The 23672-nt window shown below is 41.9% G+C and overlaps 2 protein-coding genes across 2 annotated transcripts in view; one reads left to right on the forward strand and one right to left on the reverse strand.

Moving 5' to 3' along the window:
• Nucleotides 1–11891, forward strand: part of vih (ubiquitin conjugating enzyme vih) — a 38661-nt gene extending 26770 nt beyond the window's left edge. The window contains exon 4 of the mRNA XM_067124181.1: nucleotides 11011–11891. Within this exon, the coding sequence (XP_066980282.1) occupies nucleotides 11011–11126 (116 nt within the window). The 3' untranslated portion in view covers nucleotides 11127–11891. The remainder of the gene's footprint in view (nucleotides 1–11010) is intronic.
• The window catches only part of Mdh2 (malate dehydrogenase 2), a 41789-nt gene continuing 30001 nt past the window's right edge, over nucleotides 11885–23672 (reverse strand). Inside the window, exons 6-7 of the mRNA XM_067124180.1 lie at nucleotides 13104–13246; nucleotides 11885–12376 (exon numbers count right to left, since the gene is read on the reverse strand). Of these exons, the coding sequence (XP_066980281.1) occupies nucleotides 12196–12376; nucleotides 13104–13246 (324 nt within the window). The 3' untranslated portion in view covers nucleotides 11885–12195. The remainder of the gene's footprint in view (nucleotides 12377–13103; nucleotides 13247–23672) is intronic.

Genomic DNA, 23672 nt, shown 5'->3' on the forward strand with positions numbered 1-23672 from the left:
AGATCTTCACACTGATTCATCAACACAGTGATCTCAGGAAGAGAACTGCGACATCCCTGTGAATAAGTTCACTGCTCCTTGCAGGGGTTTTGTTGGGGCTTCCGCAGTCCTTGCTTGCTATAGAGGCTTTCTCGACCAGATGAATGCCTTTTCCGTGGACAAGGAGTTCATTTTGGTAAAACCACCCAATCAAGCTCTTTCCCCTTCCTCTTCCTTGACAGAAGCAATTCTTCTTGCCTCAGAGAGGTCTTATGCCAACTAGCAGATTGTCCTGGCTCTGGCTCATCCCCACTCAGATCTCTTGCTGTTTCTCTTTGCCGTGAAGGGTGTTCCCTCTCGCAACAAGAGATGGCGACCTGGAGGACACCACTATAGTGTCCCTCCAGTTAGTCTTCTGATGAATCTGTGATCCTTCACTTTTTCAAGGCTTTGCCTCCTTGGATGCATTCATTCCTGAAGAGCTCTCTGCCTTTTAGAGGCTGTTCCATTTTGGGGGGTAAGTTTGCCTACCCAGCACCAGACAGCAACCTGTGGGAAATTGTGGTGCTAAGAAGAGGGACACTGCCCTGATTCTGATCTCCAGTCTAGTAAGCCCTGAATCGTCACATTGCCTCAGGAACAGACCTTTACTCGGTTCCCCCTCCCTCTTTCTCAGAGAGTGGGTAGAAAATGGCAGGCTAGCCCTTCCCCAGCCCCTAAGAAGTCTCAGGTTCCAAGGGTGCTTGCAGAACACCCAACCTTCCTCATTCTCTTCTTAGAAAGTGCGCTTAAGTGTGTCCCTTTCAACCCTCTTTCCATCAGGGCAGAGGGAGGAGAGGAAGGGAGAACGCTTGGAACAGCGTTCTCCTCCTCCTGATGACTTGATGAAGGAATGATTGTTAGGTCATTGGACTATATGACAGCAACATAGCCAAGACCTGGCAGTGGATATCCTTCAGGAGAAGTATCTGTTTTCCTCCGGGTCTCAGCCACCTTCATCGAACTTCCGTTCCGTCTCCTCTCCCGTGTTCCTGACGTTGGGAGCAGCCAGCCCAGCTAGAGCTATTCATCTTTGGTGTCCTGTCGTCGCTGCAGAAGGTTTCCCTTCGGGGGAGCAGCTTCACCTTCCATTCTCTTCATGGAGAATGAAGATCTGCTTCCAGTTCTTAATCCTTTCCTCTCTCGAAGGATGAGAGAGGATTTAGGCTGGTGCTTGATCGACAGGAACCTCTGAATATGTCTGCTTATTCTCCTCATGACATGCTTCTCTTCCCAGATGCACCAACTAGGGAATAGGCGCACACCTGTAAGACCGTTGTCTTCAAGGTGTGCAACCTTCTCATCAACATCCTGGAACTCAAGGCAGTTTCCTGGTCCTCCGAGAGTTACAGAATCAATTTTTTGAGATACTTTGGGGTGTTGTTGGGCAACAACACCACAGTAGTGGCATATGTCAACAAACAAGAGGGTCTTGTTTCCCTCCTGTTGCTTCGGTTGACTTTGCAGGTACAGGCAGTACCTGGTTATCGGCCTAGTCTTTTACCTGAAAGTAGCCCTTTTCTTTTCAGTTGAGATTTAGCTACTGATGAGAAGCTTCGCTCAGTCTTGCTCTCCCAGGGACCTCAGGCCCCTGGGCGGCATGTGACTCATTTAGGGTTCCTGTCTCGTGCTCCTCCTGCGCCCTTGCGATAGTCATCAGACAGAGTTCCAACTCAAGACCATCTCTCGTCTTGCTCCGGCATTGGAGAAGAGGATAGAGAGCTTCAAGGACCTTCTTTCTCTTGAGCATTCAAGGGACGGGGGTCAGTAGCTTGACTCCGTTTCAGATGTCGCAGTGAACTCTGAACCCGTCGGCGTTTGTTGCCAGGTTTGAGAACTTCATGATCCCTTCCCCCTTGGACTTTGTAGTCAGTGATCCAGATCAGATACTGCTTTGTCTTGTTGGGTGCTGTAGCACTTTTCAAAGAAGTCTTGACATCTGTAATGGATGGATGTTGACGACTTTGCACTAGTATTAACTCTCCCAAGAAAGATGTATCCAAGGACATGTCTTTCTTCCTGGCCTCGTGAGACGATCGGAAGGGCGTATTCTGCAGCTGACGTTGACACCTGTACACTGCCCGAGAGCTCAGTGTCAATGGCTTGGTCCATCCCTTGCACTCCAGAAGTTTCTGTCGGTCTGAAAGCAGAGTGTGGTATCATCAGACCACATTTGTCTTTCTACCTTTAGGTTTTTGCCCACAAATTCTTTCCTTGGACTTGTGGTAGCTACTTAACAAGTTGTGTTTTCGTACCCAGCTCCTATAAGAGGACAGGTAGCATCTTGCCTAAGGTGTACGGTTCTGGGAGAGTGAGGGATTACAAGAGTGACTGGCCTCTCCTCCTCCTCCTTCCTCATCTCCCTGCTTCACTTCCTCCAGGCAGAGAATGGGACTCGAACCGACACTTGCTGGAACTGGCATCTGATGTGGTAAGCTTACACATCGAGCACCCTTTCTATTTTTCTTTCCTAGAATCATAGAAGCAATCCTGCTCCTTCCTCTAGCAAGGGGAGAAAGGAGACCCTGGCAATAAGACAAACCCCTTTTCTGGTTTTTGCGTTACTGCCTCACACTCTTTAGATTCTTCCTAGCCTATTTTTGTATGAATTATGATTCCTCTCATTTGAAAAGGTCCAGAAGTCTGACAATTGACCTTGCAGTTCCTATACTCCGATCAGCATGTCAGAGGCATGGTACTGTGCTCCTCCTCGCTCTTTTGACCAGGAGGAGTAACCCTGGTGTGGCGAACTCCAATCAATTCAGACTCAATCAGATTCCTCCCTCCAAGTGAGTTCCTAATATGAAGGACTGATGGTTTGTATATTGTATATGAACAAATCATTTTAAAGTAATTTGTTTTTTCCTAACTGTACAAACCTGAGGTCCTTTATATTACATTTATGCCCACCTCATGCCACCCCTCAATCTGAAACCTAGGCCGAAAGTCAATTGGAATGTTTACGGGACTCCCACCTACTGTTCGGTAATTACTGCCTAACCACCTTGTTCAAGACTTTTAACAGCTGTTTCTAGCTTCACTGTAAGTAATTCCTAATGTAAAGGACCTCAGGTTTGTATAGTTAAGAAAAACACACTACAATTTACTTTAAAAAGCTTTGATTTTTTTTTTTTACTTTGATTTTTTTTAATAGGGTTCATCTGAATAATAATAATAATAACAATAATAATAATAATAATAATGTGACCTGAGTGGCTTGAGTTACAGAAATCAAAGTTACACTGTGCAGTTATATCAGGTAATGGTAGCTGTGGTAGGAATTCGCTACTGTGCTCGCCCCTCTGGACAGGACTTCATATTGCATATCCTGTTGTACATATGATGGCTTTAATTGAGTCGCATGGGTTGGAGTGACTAGTTAAATCTTTTATAGATGATGGGATGTCTAAGCACCAGTCTACTAGGACATGGGCTTAATTAAAAATCTGACATGGAATTATGAGGTGGGATAACAGATATTTTACCAAGGAGTAAACTAAACATGGGTAGGTTAATTGGCTGTGTCAGTAGCAGTATCAAGTGAACAGGAATAAAGCTAGCATTTTAAAGCCCGTTGTAGTCAGTAAATGGCAAAATATTGGGAACACTGAACTTTTGGTAACGAATTAAAACATATCAAGCCTTTATGTGGACAGAATATAAAGTAACACTAGCAGGTAAATATTTTTGGTGAATTTCTAACTAAAATATAATTGATAACAAATGTGAAGTCTCAAAAACAAAGCAGTTGAAGAAAATGTGTCTGAATATCCATTACTGTATTTTCAGTTAACCTGGCCAGCCTTGTGAGAACTGAATAAATTACCTCAGGTTGTCTTGTTAAACTACTTAAAACTATATCTGAAGCAGTGCCATCACAGTAATATAGAGGAAATATTAATGTTTGTAATGAAACTTCAAGCTTGTATACTGTAGTCTTGGTAGCATGCCAGGGATACGGACATTCTGGTGTTTTGCGGTCTTTACTACTGGTGAAGTGAGTTGCATGACTGAATAGTATATTGCCAGGCCTGATATGACTTCACTAAGTTTCCTCTGGATAAATCTTTTGTTGGAGGATTGGAGCTGGGGTTGGGGTTCATGACTTCGCTTAGGCTACAATATGACCAACATACTTTTCAGGCGATAGGTACCTCTTGTAATCAGGGTTAATGGCCTTTCTTGCATTACCTCAGGCCCATTCCTACCTCTATGAGGGCAGTTGGCATATTTGCAGATTGAATCAGTATAGTTTCTAGGCTGAGGGGATGGATCATTGGAAGTGGAGAAGGATCTAGTTAAACTCTTACTACAGAGGTGTGACAAGTTGGAAATCCCAGATATTAACCGAACAGTAGGGCTGCAATTGGGGAGCAATAGATCTCAACAAAAGTGTGACAGTTAGTGGGCATAAAAGGCTGGGTTGAGGAATACGCTAAATATAAATAAACTTGAAAAGTTTAAAAGTATAAGAAAAAAAAAAAGTAAATTTAATCTGGTGACCGTTAGCATTGCTGTGTTTCATTCCCTGTTTCCCAATTTCTCTAGATCAGAGGTCAGCAACATCTGGTCAGCAAGGGGTTTCAGTCCATCCCACCAGCTTACACTACACTAATTATCTAATGGTTGTTACCTAGTTTAAGGCGTTAAGCGATCTCCTTAAATCCGGCACTTTGTGGTCTGGCAACTCCCGTGATCCGGGACTTTTTTGATCAGCCACCATTAGTTCTTGAGCGGCTGTGAGGGCGGCGCCACATTTCAGTTTTTGGTGTTTTTGGAATTCGGAAGAGAAGCTTGCTCCATAAATACACAAGCACAGTTTATTTTCCAACGAAAATATTCTGTGAAACCCAAAAATAATACAGCTCACAAAAGAAATGCAATTTGCAAAGATACTCATGTATCATGCGATCATTAAAATTTTGTTCAAAAACATGATTTCATCATATACATTGGTCATAGTGAGAGATGTATTTTCAGTAGATTATACAGGCAATTTTCTGCACCTGCATGAGTTTCAGTGGATACCATTGATAGTGCATATTATATCTGAGTTAGCTTGTAACTAATAAATAGGTTTAGAAGCAAAGGTTCATTAGGTTAAATGCAAATCATCGTACATTAAATCAGGCTTACCAACCTTGTGACTTTCTAAGAATTCATTCCGGTTTCTTATAATTAACAACCATTACTACTGCATGCAAGACAATGGCATAAACAACAGCAAATGCTGACAATCGAGAAACAGCTGTTTGCTGATGTCAGTTACCGTAACTAAGACATGTTTATTAGTGATTGTGTTTCAGTTGTCGACTTGTTAAAAACTTTCTAATCTTCAGTGGTGACTTCCATAAATAAAAATAAACTAAATCTTTATGCAATCTTCATGCAATTGAGAGAAAAGTGTTATGAAAGTATGCCAATAAATTTACAGTTGTAGTTCTGGCTGAAGAAACAAATAATGTGCAGGCCACAAAACATTTTGGAAGAGTCAAAAGCAACATCTGATACTGTACTGGCAAAATCACACCTTTACCACATTTAATTTACATAAATTATAAATAGTTTCATTTTTAAACCCAGCTTTAATTACTTACAAAAAACAAATCTCTGAAATGTGTTTCATTTAGCAATTAATGACTGTGGTGATGTTGGTAAAATACATTCAGCTGGCAATTTTAAGAATGTTCACATTACCAATGGCACCTGATGGCTATGTTCATAAATCATAATACGATTATAATATGAGAATAATGCATGAAATATTATTGCAGAAAGCGTGTAAAACAACACTTTTATTAAATTTTGGTTGTTCTTAATAGTTAACTTTTGTAAATGGATATCTCTCTCTCTCTCTCTCTCTCTCTCTCTCTCTCTCTCTCTCTCTCTCTCTCTCTCTCTCTCTCTCTCTCTCTCTCTCTCTCAATAAACAGGTGGGTTTAAAGAAACAAAAGCAGAAGATTTTTAGGTTTTTGCTGAAAGTGGAAACCAGAAAAGTTTGGAGTGCCAGGAAACATTGAAAGGTGTCTGGAGATCAGAATTCAATAGTTCACTAATTAAGTGGTTTAAGCTCCAACGTAGCAAAGGTGTAAGCATTTCCGGGGAGAAGCTCGTTGAGCAGGCCAGAATTTCCATGAGCTAAACCTAATGAATGACAGTGATTATTCATAAGCTTTGTTCTACTTTTGATAGCACAGTACTATGTATGTGGAATGAGTTGGCAAGACTTTGTTTACATAGGTTTTTTAGGGGTGATTTCTGTCAACCAGGATTTTCTGCAGTCCGGCAGTGGCCTCGTCCCAAGGGTGCAGGCTTTAAGAGGTTAAACTGTAGTACAATTGATATCATGGCCCTCCTCCAAGATACTGCATAGCTGTCTGGCCCGCTCTCTCCAAAAGATTGCCAACTCTTGCTCTAGATCTTAGTTTCATATGTGGGAGGAGCCTTTCTCCAATTCTTTGTACCTTTAGTGATGAGACCAGATAGAGGAAGTCTCAACTTACTGAGAACCTTTTCTCTGTGTGATTACCTTTCTGATTTGGAAAATTTTATATTTGCTTGTTTTTGTCTGGCTGTGATTTTAATGGGTGATCCTCCTTATAGACCATTATATCTGTGTCCCAGTGTTCCACAGGTCATTCCATTAATATTCCTTTGTTTTATGGTGTTTTTGTCATTTCATCAATCTATTGCAGTACTGTATTATGTTTTACCCTTGGTTTGCAAATTTTCTGACTTTCTAAATGCTCTACTGATGTTCCTTTGTTTAACTAACTGTTCTGTTGTTCAAACATTCTGCTGGTTTTCCATTATATTCCATAAACCATTGTACCAGTCATATTTTTCAAGAAAGCTTGGCAAAGGTGAAGGGTTCCTCCTTTTAAAGGATAAAACTATTTACTTCAATCTTTCATGCCCAGCTATAAAACTGCCTCAGTACTTTTAGCATACTGTATGTTACATCTGCCTGCCCGAGAGCTGCTGCCTGGTCAAGTTGATAACTTTAATCCAGTGATTATTGCTTCTTCCTCTCAACTTTGATCCAGTGGTTATTGCTTCTTCCTTTCAACTTGATCCAGTGGTTATTGCTTCTTCCTATCAACTTTGATCCAGTGATTACTGCCTCTTCCTCTCAACTTTGATCCAGTGATTATTACTTCTTCCTCTCAATCTTGATCCAGTGATTATCGCTTCTTCCTCTCAACTTTCATCCAGTGATTATTGCTTCTTCCTCTCAACTTTGACCCAGTGATTACTGCCTCTTCCTCTCAACTTTGATCCAGTGATTATTGCTTCTTCCAATGAACTTTGATCCAGTGATTACTGCCTCTTCTGTCAACTTTGATCCAGTGATTATTGCTTCTTCCTCTCAACTTTGATCCAGTGATTATTGCTTCTTCCTCTCAACTTTGATCCAGAGATTATTGCTTCTACCTCTCAACTTTGATCCAGTGATTATTGCTTCTTCCTCTCAACTTTGATCCAGTGATTATTGCTTCTTCCTCTCAACTATGATCCAGTGATTATTGCCTCTTCCTCTCAACTTTGATCCAGTGATTACTGCTTCTTCCTCTCAACTTTTATCCAGTGATTATTGCTTCTTCCTCTCAACTTTGATCCAGTGATTATTGCTTCTTTCTCTCAACTTTAGTCCAGTGATTATTGCTTCTTCCTCTCAACTTTGGTCCAGTGATTATTGCTTCTACCTCTCAACTTTGATCCAATGATTATTGCTTCTTCGTCTCAACTTTGATCCAGTGATTATTGCTTCTTCCACTCAACTTTGACCCAGTGATTATTGTTTCTTTGTCTCAACTGTGATCCAGTGATTATTGCTTCTTCCTCTCAACTTTGATCTAGTGATTATTGCTTCTTCCTCTCAACTTTGATCCAGTGATTATTGCTTCTTCCTCTTAACTTTGATCCAGTGATTATTGCTTCTCCATCTTCAACTTTGATCCAGTGGTTATTGCTTCTTCCTCTCAACTTTGATCCAGTGGTTATTGCTTCTTCCTATCAACTTTGATCCAGTGATTGTTGCTTCTACCTCTCAACTTTGATCCAGTGATTATTGCTTCTTCCTCTCAACTTTGACCCAGTGATTACTGCTTCTTCATCTCAACTTTGATCCAGTGATTGTTGCTTCTACCTCTCAACTTTGATCCAGTGATTATTGCTTCTTCCTCTCAACTTTGATCCAGTGATTGTTGCTTCTACCTCTCAACTTTGATCCAGTGATTATTGCTTCTTCCTCTCAACTTTGATCCAGTGATTATTGCTTCTTCCTCTCAACTTTGATCTAGTGATTACTCTCTTCCTCTCAACTTTGATCCAGTGATTATTGCTTCTTCCTCTCTGCTTTGATCCAGTGATTACTGCCTCTTCCTCTCAACTTTGATCCAGTGATTATTACTTCTCGCTCTCAACTTTGATCCGGTGATTATCACTTCCTCCTCTCAACTTTCATCCAGTGATTATTGCTTCTTCCTCTCAACTTTGATCCAGTGATTACTGCTCTTCCTCTCAACTTTGACCCAGTGATTATTGCTTCTTCCTCTCAACTTTGATCCAGTGATTATTGCTTCTTCCTCTCAACTTTGATCCAGTGATTATTGCTTCTTCCTCTCAACTTTGATCCAGTGATTACTGCCTCTTCCTCTCAACTTTCATCCAGTGATTATTGCTTCTTCCTCTCAACTTTTATCCAGTGATTATTGCTTCCTCTCAACCGTAATCCATTGATTATTGCTTCTACCTCTCAACTTTGATCCAGTGATTATTGCTTCTTCCTCTCAACTTTGACCCAGTGATTATTGCTTCTTCCTCTCTACTTTGACCCAGTGATTATTGCTTCTTCATCTCAACTTTGATCCAGTGATTACTGCCTCCTCTCGATTGATTTCCAACTTCTGTGGAACTTTATATCTTGCATGACAGCCAATAAAGTCTCAAGGACTATCACAGGCCCTCTTATACTACAGTGGCTATCATTCTCTTGTGCACCTTAAGAGGTCCCCTCCTGGCCCTTCTTGGGATTAGTTAATTATACGTCTTTTGGCTATTGGAAGATTATCTTGGACTCATTTTCACTGTTACTTAGGTTTGCATTATAGTTTACAATTAGTAACATATTGGAAAAGCCATTGAAATGGTTAATAGGCCTCTTGGGTATCTGAATCAAACCGTGGTGGTTGGGACCACTTATTACCTTAAGCTTTCTTAATCATTTTAGCTTCCAAACTCTCTCCGGAAATCCTCAGCGTTTCACAGAAGCAGTTATGCTTTGAAATATATTTTTACTCTCACAAGTTAACCCAGATAGAAGAATATGAAAAATAAAATTTCACATTTTTTTATTTCAATTATTATGCAACTTTTAGGTGTATAACAATATTATTTCATTTATGCAACATTTTAAGTCAAGAGAGAGAGAGAGAGAGAGAGAGAGAGAGAGAGAGAGAGAGAGAGAGAGAGAGAGAGAGAGAGAGAGGGGGCAAAAATTTTATTGTATGGTGGAAGTAACATAAATGTGTAGTATTTGTTATTCTTTACAATATTTCCTTGTTTGTCAGTTCTTCTTTGGAGGGGTGGCTAGAGCTCTCGGTTAGCACGCTGTTGGCCCAGCATTCGAGTCTCCGTCCGGCCAGTGAAGAATTAGAGGATTTATTTCTCGTCATAATGTGGTTCGGATTCCACAATAAGCTGTAGGTCCTGTTGCTAGGTAACTAATTAGTTCTTAGCCACGTAAAATAAGTTTAATCCTTCGGGCCAACCCTAGGAGAGCTGTTAATCAGCTCAGTGGTCTGGTTAAACTAAGATATACTTAACTTAACTTTGTCAAACTTAACTTTGTCAGTTTCCTTGTGAATGGTAGACAATAGTGATGTCTTTTTTGACTTTGAGTCATTGCTGAATCCTTGTATTTGCTGTTATTTTCATCTTTGAATTCATTAGGTTATTTGCTGTTATTTTCATCTTCTGAATTCATTAGGTCTGTTTAATAATCACTATTCATTTCTTCAGTAGTCTAATCTTGATTTTAGAGGATAATGAGATAACAAAATATGCACTGTATTTCAGCAGGTGCCTTAGGTATTAGATACTTAAAGCTCTTTAACAAAAGTAAACAAAACACTGCCATCTGTTAAGGAAAATGCGCACTAAATGCTCAATAATAGAAGAGGAAGGATAGGCAGTGGCCTGTATCAATGAACGAGTAAAATTGGCTTCATAAAAATAAGCAGGGTTATTTCAGGGCAGTGAATGATTATTCTCATAGTTGTAAAAAAAGCATATGGCCATATTTCACGAGTGTACTCAGGATAGTAAGGGAGGGGGATAAATCATCAAGATTCGTACTTAAACATATGTACTCGGTTATCCATTTTCCTGAGAATTCTTTTGTTTATTGGAAGGGAAAGTTATTGTAAGAATTTTGCTTTTACCATGGACTCTGTATCACCACAGTTTTCCTGCTGGTTATAACCCCAATACTAGCATAGGATTGTATAATTTGATGGTTAGGACTGTAAACAGGAGCATCCTTGTGTTACCTTCAGTGGACTCCCTCTAAGATGGACTTAGAGCTGAATATAAACCAGAGTATCTGCTCTGGTTGATCCTTTTCACTTTATCACTGGTTCACCCTGTATCACTTGACACTTTAAAAAGAACATTTATTGTGAAACTGAATTACATGTACTGATTTTGAATTCAGTTCCTACGTTTATTTAGGATGCTCATTAATGTAAAGATTTGTACCAATAGTATTACCTGTAATATCAAAATATAACTTTAGTATAAATACAAATACTGTACATCCTTTCGACTCGAGTGTACGGAAGCAGTTCCATTATACACCATTGGAACTTTATCTAATAAGGCGTGCTTTTAGAATTTTCTTTTTCATGGATGTGTTCAGTTAGGCGTGTGGAATATTTTTCTTGTGTGGTAAAACGTAAGTATATTAAAATTCATTTTGTATATTGACAGAACCAAACAATGACAGCCCCCTGAATGGCCATGCTGCTGAGCTATGGACAAACCAAGTAGCATACAAGAAGCACTTGCATGAACATTACAAGAAAACCAATGGTGAATCGAAATAAAATTAACAATTTTGGTGTGGTTGTGTAAGAGGAAATATTACAAAGCATATTGACGAGTTCAATGTATAAATGTCTTGTAGCTGTAAGAGAATCTCCAATATTTGGCATTAAAGGACCCTTCTTTTAAAACTGGAAAAAAGTAGATAGCATTCCTTTAGATATTTTCTAAACTGCAACAATAAGTAATGTCTTCCAGACAGTTTTTTCTATTATAGGTAGAAGTAAGCAAATTACAAAATTATGATGGTTATTTATTTTAGACAAACATTTTTCAGGCTTGAGTTAAATGTGTTTAATAAGTAAAATGCCAGAATGTTAGGCTGTGAATGGAAATTGTTCAGTTTATGAAAGAGGGGTTCCTCCTAGCTTGTGTTTTTACATTTCATTGCATGTTACATTATTGTTTTACAGTAGTTGAAGAGAAATTTTTATTCATTAGAAACTCTTGGTATCTTTCAAAAGTGTGACTTGTAAAAAAAAAAATTTATACATTTCTTAAGTATCTGTATATTGTTTTATCGTTTAGAGTTGGAATAGTCTTTGTTATCTGATAAATTAGAGAAGTGTATTGAATTACCTAATTTATAACAAACCACTTTTACCAAAATCTCCTCAGTGCTGGTAATCCTTGTATTCATGCATTCATATACACTTGAACTACATAAGAACAAATTAACGTAGTAGTAGTAGTAATAAGTAACCATAAAAATCGAAAATATTTTCATCTTTTATATTGTGAAGGTTAATAAATAAGGAAATATCTTACCAGTTTTTTTATTTTTGAGGTTTTGAGGGTTTTTTCTTTTCAAAAGTTCTATGTACATTTCTGGTTATGCATTACCAAATTAGGTCTTGTTATGTTCACTGCCATGATACAATTAATCTACATTTCTGTTGTAAACTCAATGTTTATATGTGATCATGTTCCCATTACAAAGTAATATTCATATAAAATTCTATCAACATAACAATTACATATATTTTCATAAAAATATTTCTAAACATGGTTACCTCACATATAAACAACATGGAATTCTAGAATGCTAATTATAAATTTTTGGTACAATCTTTACATGTTCTTTGCAACAAAGTCTTCACCCTTCTTGATACTTCCTTTCAGCTCTTTTATAGCAGCCTCAACAAGACCAGCCTCAAATGCAGACAGTTTTCCCAATCCTAAGTTCTTTGAAATGCCACCAGGTCCAAAAACAATTGGGGTCGAAAAGTATGTCGCTTCAGTAATATCAGACCTGAGAAAACAAGAACAATTGCACTGGTAAAATGAAATACATTTTGATTGTGTATAAAAAACCTGTGCCAAAACTGGACTTTCAACGTAAGGAAAAAATGAAGCAGTTTCATAATTGAACTTGTCCTTCAGAGAGATTAGGGGTCCATTACTATGATGGATAATACACCTTAGTCCCCTTGAGGCCTGCCTGTCAGGGTTAACTGAAGGGGGCTTTTTAGACTAAAAAATAAATAGTCCCCTTCAAAATATTACCACTTATATACTGGGAATGATTTCTATCAGAGCTTATTTTTGAGCTTCAAATGATCTGAACACCGAACTAGTAAACATTTCGTGAATAATCCTTCTTTAACCAAATATAGTATCTACATACTCGCTGCCTTGAAAGAAAATATTAGATGCATATCAAAATCAAATGGCGAGGTAACAAACAGGAAGGGATACAGTTTTTCTCAATACATATCAAACTAGTATCCTTTGGTTATAGGCTTGAAATGCAAAAAAAAAAGAAAAGGAAAAAATTCTGGACACAATACAGTACCTTCATTATAAAACAAATAGTACAGCAATGCAAAAATTTAATGAAAAATGCTTGGAATCCAGAAAATTGATGATTGAACCTCTTCACTGTTACTCAAATTTTCAGTGAATCAAATGCTTAAAAGTAGATAGAAAAATTTTACTTTTTTCACAGAGATGAGAAGTACACCAGTAAAATAACGTACCTGACATAGGAGCATTCAACAACACCTGCCTCTCCATTCAGGGCTCGGATCATTGAGAATGCAAAACGAGCACCTGCAAATGCCATTGAAAGTGTGGCTGAACCTGCACCTGCCTTTGCCTTGACTACTTCTGTACCAGCATCCTGTAAGAGTGAAACACAAATGACAAAAATCTTTTAATACAGAGATTATAAAGGTGGCAAATGAGACAGCAATACCTGACTGGGCCACACAACTGTATTTTACAGTATTTCTAATTAGAACATTCAGGCAGAACAAAATTGGTGTCTATCTGAAAAAAAAAAAAATTAAAAAGCTTGTGAAAAGTAAAAACAGACAAAACGGTAACATAAATGAAGATGAGCCACCAATTAATTTTAAGTTTTCTATTGCAATGGGTTAATGGTGCTTCAAAACTATTACAGCCAGTTTTAAACTTCATGACATCATCAATGATACTAGAGGAAAAATACTCTTGACTTTAACACTGGGAGGTGTGACACCAAGGGACCTCAATACAATGCGAATGTGATGCTCTGCAAGCGGAGTAGCAAGCACTCTCAGGCACAGCATTAATGGTGATTACAAGGTTTATGGAACATGGCTGAACAAGATCTCTGCCAATGATCAAAATTTTATTTACTACTGTTGGGTAAAAGGAAATTATTACTTTGATCCCAAAATGTTAGAATACAAACATCCCAAAAGAAAACGCACATCAAGTCTCACGTGTGTGAAATTAACACCACCTCTAGATAAACTAGGTCTTATATAGACACCACCCTACTTGCAAACATTCAGAGATAAGAACAGACATGGTCACAAGTTAAAATTGTATTTGGAGCACTCCCCTTTGCCATCCATAAGTTCAAATTTTGCTCTGCGCACCTATTATGCCTATTAAGAATTTTTGCAAAGAACAGAACATGAGGAAGAAGAACCATCTGTTCCTTTAATCCCTTCCCTAATTATCCTGAGTATTCTCGTAACTAATTATCATGTATTCTTACTATCACGAGAATACTCGTTCATACTTGTAAAATATTCCTACTTATTTCTATCTTCCTGATTTACCTTGTTTTTGGTGAATATGACATTCTTATTTTATTAATAAGGTAATTACATAGCTATAGTTTCTACTTTAAACGGCAGCCTATGAATTGAAAATTCACGGTAGTGCCTTTTTGTTTTGGTGCAGGTAAGTAACCCGCCCACTTTCAGGGAAGAATAGGTACAGCGTAACTAAAGAGCTCAGTTCGTTTATGCGCTGTCCATGTGCGGGGAGGAGGAACGGGCTCTGTTAATGTAATTACTTGGTAAGTATATATATAAAAATGATATTTTAATGATAAAATAAAGTTTGTTCATACTTACCTGGCAGATATATATATAGCTGTATTTCTCTGATACAGAATTTCAAAACCTGGCAGATATATATATAGCTGTATTTCTCTGAACGACAGAATTTCAAAAGTGTGGCCAGTGTGGCCAGGGTTAGTACTCATTCCGCCGCTGGGTGGCGGGAATCGGGAACCATTCCCATTTTCTATTCAGATTTTCTAGTGCCACTGTCTCCTGAGGGGAGGTGGGTGGGCACTATAATTATATATATCTGCCAGGTAAGTATGAACAAACTTTATTTTATCATTAAAATATCATTTTGTTCATGAAACTTACCTGTCAGATATATATATAGCTGAATCCCACCATTGGAGTGTGGTAGAGACAGAATAGGATTTAGGAAACAAATAAATGTAGGCGATTGACGCCTTGGTTCCTTACCTGTTAGCATAGCTGACTTCGAGGTTACTGTCACCCAAGCCTACTTCTGCTTTACTAGAGTCTCCAGCAAGGTAGGGACCTATAAAGCTGGTGAGATCTAGATGACCTGTCCACGGGGCGTGACCACAATGGGACTAGATCATATGACCATACTGAGAGGGAAAGGAGCAACAACCAACCACCTGACCGAGCCTATCTAAGCCATTGAACCTAACATAGGCTAAAGATTGGGACGCCCAAATCGGTGGCCACCCAACAACCAAGAATACAAAAACAAGATTAAAAATACCACCTAACCCCTAAAGGATAGGATGAGTATTGCCCTCTTCTCCCAACATTGTGTCTGCGGAAACGTATGGTCCCAGCGAAGAACAGTCTTCAAAGTTGACTTCACATCTCGTAAGTAATGCTGGCTTAACACTGAATTACTTCGTCAGAAGGTGGTACCCAGAAGATTGTTAAGAGACATGTTCTTCTGGAAAGCCACCGAAGTCGCGATGGCTCTCACTTCGTGAGCTTGACTTTAAGAAGTCTCATGTCACTGTCTTGGCAGGAAGAATGAGCCTCTCTGATAGTACTTCTTAAAAAGAATGACAGAGCATTCTTGGACATTGGCAAGTCAGGTCTTCTAACCGAACACCACAGATTGTCCGACAGGCCTCGACTTTCTTTCGTCCTGGCTAAGTAGAATTTGAGAGCCCTGACAGGGCACAGGACTCTCTCTGATTCTTGTCCAAGAATCTCTGCCAAACCTTTGATTTCAAATGTCTTGGGCCAAGGGTTTGAAGGATTTTCATTTTTGGCAAGAAATAAAGGTCATTTTTGGCAAGAAATAATGGACTTAGGGAGCATACGGCATTAGGACCTCTAAAGCCAATGTGCTTGCTAATGGCCTGAACTTCACTAACTCTCTTCGCCGTCGCCAGAGAAGTTAGGAAAACCGCCTTTCTAGTCACGTTCTTGAGAGAAGCAGAAGACATAGGTTCAAAAGGACTTGACATAAGAAACTTCAGGACCACATCTAGGTTCCAAGGAGGCGTCCTGGGCCGAGGAACCTTGACAGTCTCAAAGGATCTCAAGAGATCGTGAAGATCCTTGTTGTCGGCTAAGTCTAGGCCCCTGTGTCGGAAGACTGCCGACAGCATACTTTTATAGCCCTTAATAGTTGAGACTGCCAGTTTTTCTTTCTCCCTGAGATGCAGTAGGAAGTCTGCTATTTGCGGCACAGAGGTCGTGGTCGAGGTAATCCCGTTGCTCTTGCACCATTTCCTAAAATTGGCCCACTTCGATTGATAGACTGAATTAGAAGAGGGTCTTCTGGCACTGGCGATAGCCTTTGCCACTGCTCTCGAAAACCCCCTCGCTCTTGCCAACTTTGTGATAGTCTAAATGCAGTTAGACTCAGAGCGGGGAGGTTTTTGTGGAATCTTTGGAAATGGGGCTGCCTGAGAAGATCTACTCTCAGGAGGAGTGTCCAAATTTTCACTTTTTAAAATTTTAAAATTCCTTAAATTTAATCATTTATATGATAAAATATAAGATTTATAGAACAATTTATAATATATTCTAATTAACTTAAAATATAAGATTCATAGAATAATTTATAATATATTCCTAATTAACTTAATTAATTCTTAGATTCATAAGTCACTAGTTATAATTAAATTCTTAGAGAGTTTAAATAGCTTGTCTAATCACTTGGGCCAGCCCCAGAGAGTTGAACTCAGTGGTCTGGTTAAACTAACGTTAAAAAAAAAAAAAAAAAAAGTGTCCTTGGGAAGTCCAAAAATGACCTCTGTGAACCAATCCGCTGCTGGCCAAAAATAAAGTCCCTTCCAGTCCAGGATCTTGAAGAGGAAAAGCATAAAGATCTGGCCTGGTCCCAGAGGGGGCTATTAAAGCATCTACTGCTACTCCTTCTGACGCTGAGAATGCTCCTGGATCTAGGACAGGAGAGCAGTCCAAAGAGGAAGCCCTCTTTGTTCTGGACGGAGAGCAAAGAGGTCCACTAGGGGACGTCCCCATAACCTCCACAGATCTAGACACACCTCCTCGTGAAGGGTCCATTCTGTCGGCAGAAGTTGATGCTGCCGACTGAGAAGGTCCGCGCGGATATTCTCCACGCCTGCGATGAACCTCGTGAGAATTGTGATCCCCCGTGCATGAGTCCAAAGCAGGATCTCCTTTGCCAGGTTGAACAGGGAACGGGAGTGAGTACTCCCCTGCTTCTTGAGGTAAGCTAAGGCTGTGGTGTTGTCGGAATTCACTTGAACAACCCGGCCTGATACTCAATCCTCGAAGAATTGAAGGGCTAGATGGATAGCCCCTAATTCTTTGAGATTGATGTGCCAGGACACCTGTTCCCCTCTCCAGGTGCCTGACACTTCTTCCCCTCCTAGTGTTGCTCCCCATCCCTCCCTGGACGCGTCGGAAAAACAACACTAGGTCGGGGCTCTGAAGACGTGAGAAACGCCTTCTGCCAGTAACAAGGGGGGTCGAGCCACCACCTCAGGTGAGTCTTGACAGAGGAGAGATCTTCAAGGTCTCTTCCAGGTCCTCCTTGTTCATCCAGTTCTCCGCTAGGAAAAATTGGAGCGGCCTGAGATGAAGTCTTCCCAGGGAAACAAACTTCTCCAGCGAGGAAATGGTCCCCAGCAAACTCATCCATTCCCTCACCGAGCATGTTTCCTTCCCTAGAGAGATGAAACTTTTTCCAAGCAATGTTGTTGACGTTCTTGGGATGGATACGCCGAAAAGCCACTGAATCCATCTGAATCCCCAGATAGACGATGGACTGAGTCGGGATCAGATGGGACTTCTCTTTGTTGACTAGAAGTCCCAGGGACTTCATCAACTCAATGTCGAATTCAGGTCCTCCAGACACTGAGCTTGGGAAGAAGCTCGAATGAGCCAATCGTCTAGGTAAAGCGAAACGTGGATCCCCGCCAAGTGAAGCCACCTCGCCACATTTCTCATGATCACTGTGAATATCATGGGAGCTGTGCTTAGTCCAAAGCAAAGAGCTCGGAATTGGAAGACTCTTCCCCCTAGTACAAACCTCAGGTACTGTCTTGACTGAGGATGTATGGGAACATGGAAGTATGCGTCTTGTAAGTCCAGAGAGACCATCCAATCTCCTGGTCTTAGAGCTCCGAGAACAGACTGGGACGTTTCCATCTTGAACTTCTCTTTGACAATGAAGCGGTTCAGTCTGCTTACGTCCAGTACTGGTCTCCATCCTCCTGACTGTTTCGGAACTAAGAACAGTCGGTTGTAGAACCCCGGAGAGTCTAGCTCCTGAACTTGCTCCACAGCTCTTTTTTCGAGCATCTGCTCCAAAAGATCTAAAAGGATCTGTTGTTTTTCTCGATGGTAGGAGGGCGACAGATCCTTGGGTGACGTACAAAGGGGTGGCGAATCGAGGAAGGGGATCTTGTAGCCTTTCTCTAGAACTTCGATGGACCAGGAGTCCGCCCCTTTCGCTCTCCAGGCTCCCGCAAATGAAAGAAGCCTGGCTCCCACAGGTGTCTGGAGGTGCTGAAGATCACTTTTTGCCCCTGGGCTTTGATGGGGCTGCTCCTCTGTAAAAACCTCTCCCTCGCGGAGACAATCTCGAGGAAGAAGTTCCTCCACGAAAGGGCTGTTGTTTGTTCTTGGAGGACAGAACTGACGACGACGTAGAAGGGACTGAAGGACGTCTAGACAAATGGGCCAGAAGATCTTACGTGGCCTTCTCCTTAAGACTAGAAGCGAGGTCCTTGATTAAAGACTGGGGGAAGAGATGGCTCGACAAAGGGGCAAACAATAATTCAGCCCTTTGTGATGGAGAAACTGACTTGGAGGTGAAATTGCAGTACAAGGCCCTCTTCAGTACAAGGCCCTCTTCTTCAAGAGGCCTGTACAAAATGGGAAGCCAGTTCCTCTGAGCCATCCCTGACGGCCTTATCCATGCAATTCAAAACACTGGATAGCTCCCCCAGGCTGATCGAGTCGGGGCTTCTAAGCTTGAGGTCCAAAGCACCCAAGCACCAGTCTAAGAAGTTGAAAACTTCCATAGATCGGAAGAGTCCCTTCAGATGATGGTCGGTCTCGGACATCGTCCAAGAAACCTTAGCAGTCGACAGTAGGGACCTTCTGGGAGCGTCGACAAGGCTGGCGAAATCTCCTTGAGACGAAGAAGGAACTCGAGAACCGACGTCCTCACCTGTTTCATACCACATGCCTGCCTTACCGCTAAGCTTAGACGGAGGCAGGGCAAAAGAAGTCTTGCCTTGCGTCTTCCGTTCCTCCATCCAGGCGTTAACCTTCTTGAAGGCCTTCTTCGTAGCCAGTGAAGAAGTCATCTTCACGAACCCCGGCGTTCTCCTCGCTTTGGAAGAAGCAAGCTGCGAAGGAGGAGAGAGAGGAGCCGAGGGTTTGAACTTATCACTGAATAAGTCTTTAAGAAGACCGGTTAACACCTGGTAGTCGGAAGACGAGGAAGCAGAAGGTTGTTCAATTCCCGCAGGCTCAGAATCGTCCGAGACTTCTCCTTCATGAATGGGCGAAACACGAGAATCACATAAAGCTTTCGGGGAACGAAGGCCTTGAGGTCCGATACGGAAGAGGGATCTTCTTTTCCCTGCAGGATCTGAATGCTCTAGAGCGTCCCGACAAGCAACTAAAGAGGCGTCCTGGCTGGTCCGAGCGTCCTTGGAGTCCAGCCTTGCGTCATGCTGGCGTCATGCTGGCGTCCTGCACGGCAGCAGGAGAAGCGTGGCCTGACGAGCAGCTATCGAAGAGTCCTGGATAGCTGCTTGCGCGGTGTCGTGATGATGACGAAAATTACGAAGGGAACTCGCGAGCTGTGAGGACGACAGGGCGAAGAAGCAGGAGAAGGCGGTGACGAAGAAAAAGGAGCAGGAGAAGGGGACTTCCTGGACTTCTTGATGGGAAGCCTCAAGTCCTTGCGACGACGCGGTTCTGTATCCTTCTCGGCAAGAAGAGAGGCCAACTGACGCTGCATATCTCGTAAGATACTCTTGGAAGGAGAGGTCTCATATCCAGGAGGAGAGGAGATCCTGCGGGAAGACGAGGGGCGAGGGGACGCCTTCTTCTTCCTTACAGGAGCAAGAACAGCTCTCTCCTTAGAGCGACTGGGGCGCTGCAAACGTCCTCATCTGACGATGCGTTCTGGTCCTCTTCTGTGCAGGGGAAAGCTTCAAAATACTGCAAAGACGGAGAAAACTGGCGTGAAGCGTCTTCTTCTCTGAAGCTCCTCTTCAAGGGTGAGAGTCCCACGAGAACTCCACCCCTTACGAGGGGAGGACGCCTCGGAGGACGAAAAGCAGTCCTTAAGGATACGAGCGAAGCACGATCCTTGGCAGCCTGGGAAGTGACAACAGGACCTGCCGAAGGGACGTCAGATCGGTGGGAAGCCCCCGTAACCCTCTTACGGCTTTCGACATGCCTTCTCCCTGAGTCCTGGGAGTCTGACAGAGGTCCAGGCCTAGAAGCATTATGGGGCCGATCTGACGCCCCCTCCACGACACTAGGGGGAACACTACACTGCACAGCACTTTGTAGCGATGACACTTTATTTTCTAGAGCACGGATGGTGTTCATGATCTCCGTCAGGGCCAAACCCTCCGCAGACACAACCTCAGGGCCCGAAGGCAAAACCACAGGGACAGGTAAAACAATGTCTACATTAGGGTTATCAGGTGAAGAATTAGTACCCTGACTCTTACACACGCTCCTGGAGGAAGACCTCCTGATCCTGTCACGCTCTAACTTACGAACATAGGAATCATACATCTTCCAGCTCGCATCAGACAGCGATCATTGATCAAACATACATGCCCCTACACCTCATGCAAACTGGGTGAGGGTCTACCAAAGCCTTCGGTAGCCTCACCTTGCACTCACTCACACAACATACTCGAAAGCTAGCAGAACTAGTTGCAGACATCATTCAAGAGCAGTCAAAAGCAAAATCAGAAACAGTCCACAAAAAGCGTATGCCAATCCACAAGCCAAAGTTCAAAAACCAAAAGTTAAGAGAATACTCAAGTGGAAAACTATGCAAGTTAACGAAATCCAGAGGCGGAGGTACTGTAAACAGATGTTAACAGTACTGGCGACAGAGAAAATCTGAATAGAAAATGGGAATGGTTCCCGATTCCCGCCACCCAGCGGCGGGAATGAGTACTAACCACCTGGCCACACTGCGTGTGCCGCGAGTTTTGAAATTCTGTTGGATTCAGAGAAATACAGCTATATATATATCTGACAGGTAAGTTTCATGAACAAACCTTATTTTATTATACAAAAGTAATTTTTATTTATGACACCCAGTAATTACATAGCTAAATCCCACACTGATAGGAGGTGGGAAGAATGGACATGTACTACTCAAAAAGCATTATAAAGGAATGCATTTGAAATAGAAATAGGCTAGCATTGTGGTAATGCTTGTTGTAACTTTACCTGAGGGAGAGCGCAAGAAGATATTGCCTCTTGGTCACTGCTCGTCTTGACACATAGGGACATGACCAGTAGTGTCAGGATTGCCCCTACTCCAGTGGGAGCTTTTGTGGTCAGGTCAGGGAGTAGTTCTATGACTCGACAAAGCTTATACAAAACAATTGCCCTTGCCCTGGGCGAAACATAGACATCGACTAACACAGACCATAAAACTATATTACCTGTACACCATATAAAACATATACAGTTATTACCCATCCATCAAAAATGAAGATCGGAGGACACTCCAGGTACTAAGTACCCCCGGCTTCCCAAAAACTCATCAATCCCACCCCTCATTCCCAACAGACCCAGCGTACTGCAGTCCTCAAACACAGTTTCGATGTCTCGTAAATAATAGTTGGTGAAGACTGAGCAACACCTCCAATAAGTCAATTGGATTATGGTAGCTAGAGAGAGGTTGTGTTTAATAGCCAACAAAGTGGCTACTGCCCATACCTCGTGCTTTTACCTTTAACAACGGTAAATTATTCTCCTGAATTCCCAAGTGAGACTCTACAATAATGTCTCACAAAAAGAAAGAGATAGCATTCTTGGAGAGAGGACGTAAAGGGTTCCTAACAGAACACCAGAGGTTACGAGAATCCCCTCTGATATTCTTGGTTCTCTCGATGTACAATCTTAATGCTCTCACTGGGCACAATACTCTTGTTCAGAAGGTCCCGCCAGTTCTGCAAGACTTTGGACAGAAAAAGAATGAGGCCAAGGGTTAGACCGGTTCTTGTTTTTGGCTAAGAAGCCTAAAATATATGAGCAAATAGCTGTCTCGTGAAAAACCAACTTGTTTGTCAAGGGCTTGCAACTTGCTGATTCTTTTCGTTGTGGCTAAAGCGATTAAGAAAAGTGTCTTTCTAAGCAGATCTCTAAAGGACGACACATGCATAGGTTTGAAGGAGGGCCTGACAACCAATGCAGGACTACGTATAGGTTCCAAGACACTGGCTGCTGAGACTTCTGTTTCCTGGTGTCAAAAGACTTGACTAAGTCTGAAATGCCTGGGTCTGAAGAGATATTCACACCTCTATAATTGAACACTGAGTTCAGCATGGATCTGTAACCCTTTATCGTAGATGTCGAAAGGCCTCTCAAAGATCTTGGCTAAAGTAAAAATTCAGCTAGTTGGACTACAGAGGTAGAAGTAGAGAGATGTTACGTTCTTTACACCATCTTCCAAAAACTGCCCAATCAGCCTGGTAGAGCCTTGAAGAAGACTCGAGTCTACATTTTGCAATAGCATTCGCAACTTCTCTTGAAAATCCTTTCGCTCTGACAAGCTTCCTGCCAGTTTGAAGCCTGTCAGAGCGAGAGTGGACAAACCTTGATGATATCTGTTGAAGTGAGGTTATCTGAGAAGATCTTTCCTCTGTGGGAAGAGCCACGGAAAGTCCGACAGATGTTCTAGGAGGTCTGGAAACCACTCCTTTTGAGGCCAAAAAGAGCTACTAGGATCATCGATGCGTGATAAGAAGTCTTGAGTTTGTTGTTCATGTCTTTTACTAGACTGAACGGAGGGAAGGCATACATTTCCAGAGGTGACCAATCCTGAAGCATCGCATCCGTTGCCCACACCTGTGGGTCTGGCGCTGGAGAGCAATACGGGGGAGGCGATGGTTCCTGGACGTTGCAAACAAGTCTACCCACGGTGTTTCCCCCAATTTCCACAGGTCGGAGCACACCTGTGAATTCAGCGACCATTCCGTGGGTAGAACCTGCTTGCAACGGCTCAATTCGTCCACTAATACATTTAGCTTACCCTGAACACAGCGGGTAAGAATCTGTGTATTGTTGTTGTGAGCCCAAAGAAGGAGATCCCTGGCTAACTTGCACAGCGACAGATAGTGAGTGCCTCCTTGGCTTTGAATATACGCCATGCCTCCTTGGCTTTGAAGATAAGCCAGAGTCGTCGTGTTGTCAGAATGAACTGCAATCACTGAGTTTCGAGTTACTGCGGCAAAATGTTGAAGCGCCAGGTGAATCGCCTTCAACTTCCTCAGATTTATGTGCAGTTTCCTCTCTGGAAGGGACCACTTCCCTGAAACTTCTAATTGTCCTGGTGTTGCTCCCCAAACTAGGTCCGATGCATCGGAGAACAATGAGAGGTTTGGGTTCGGATGAGATGGGGACTTCCCGAGTGGGACCTTCCTTCTACGAGTCACCACTGAAGATCTTTTATTTCCTGTGTGATGAGAAATACAAAAGGAATCTGGAAGAATCTTCCTGTTCCAACCGGACTTCAGAGAGTCCCTAGAAGGCACATACAGT

This window comes from Macrobrachium rosenbergii, chromosome 22 (genome assembly GCF_040412425.1).
Source record: "Macrobrachium rosenbergii isolate ZJJX-2024 chromosome 22, ASM4041242v1, whole genome shotgun sequence".
NCBI classification, from domain to species: Eukaryota; Metazoa; Arthropoda; class Malacostraca; order Decapoda; family Palaemonidae; genus Macrobrachium; species Macrobrachium rosenbergii.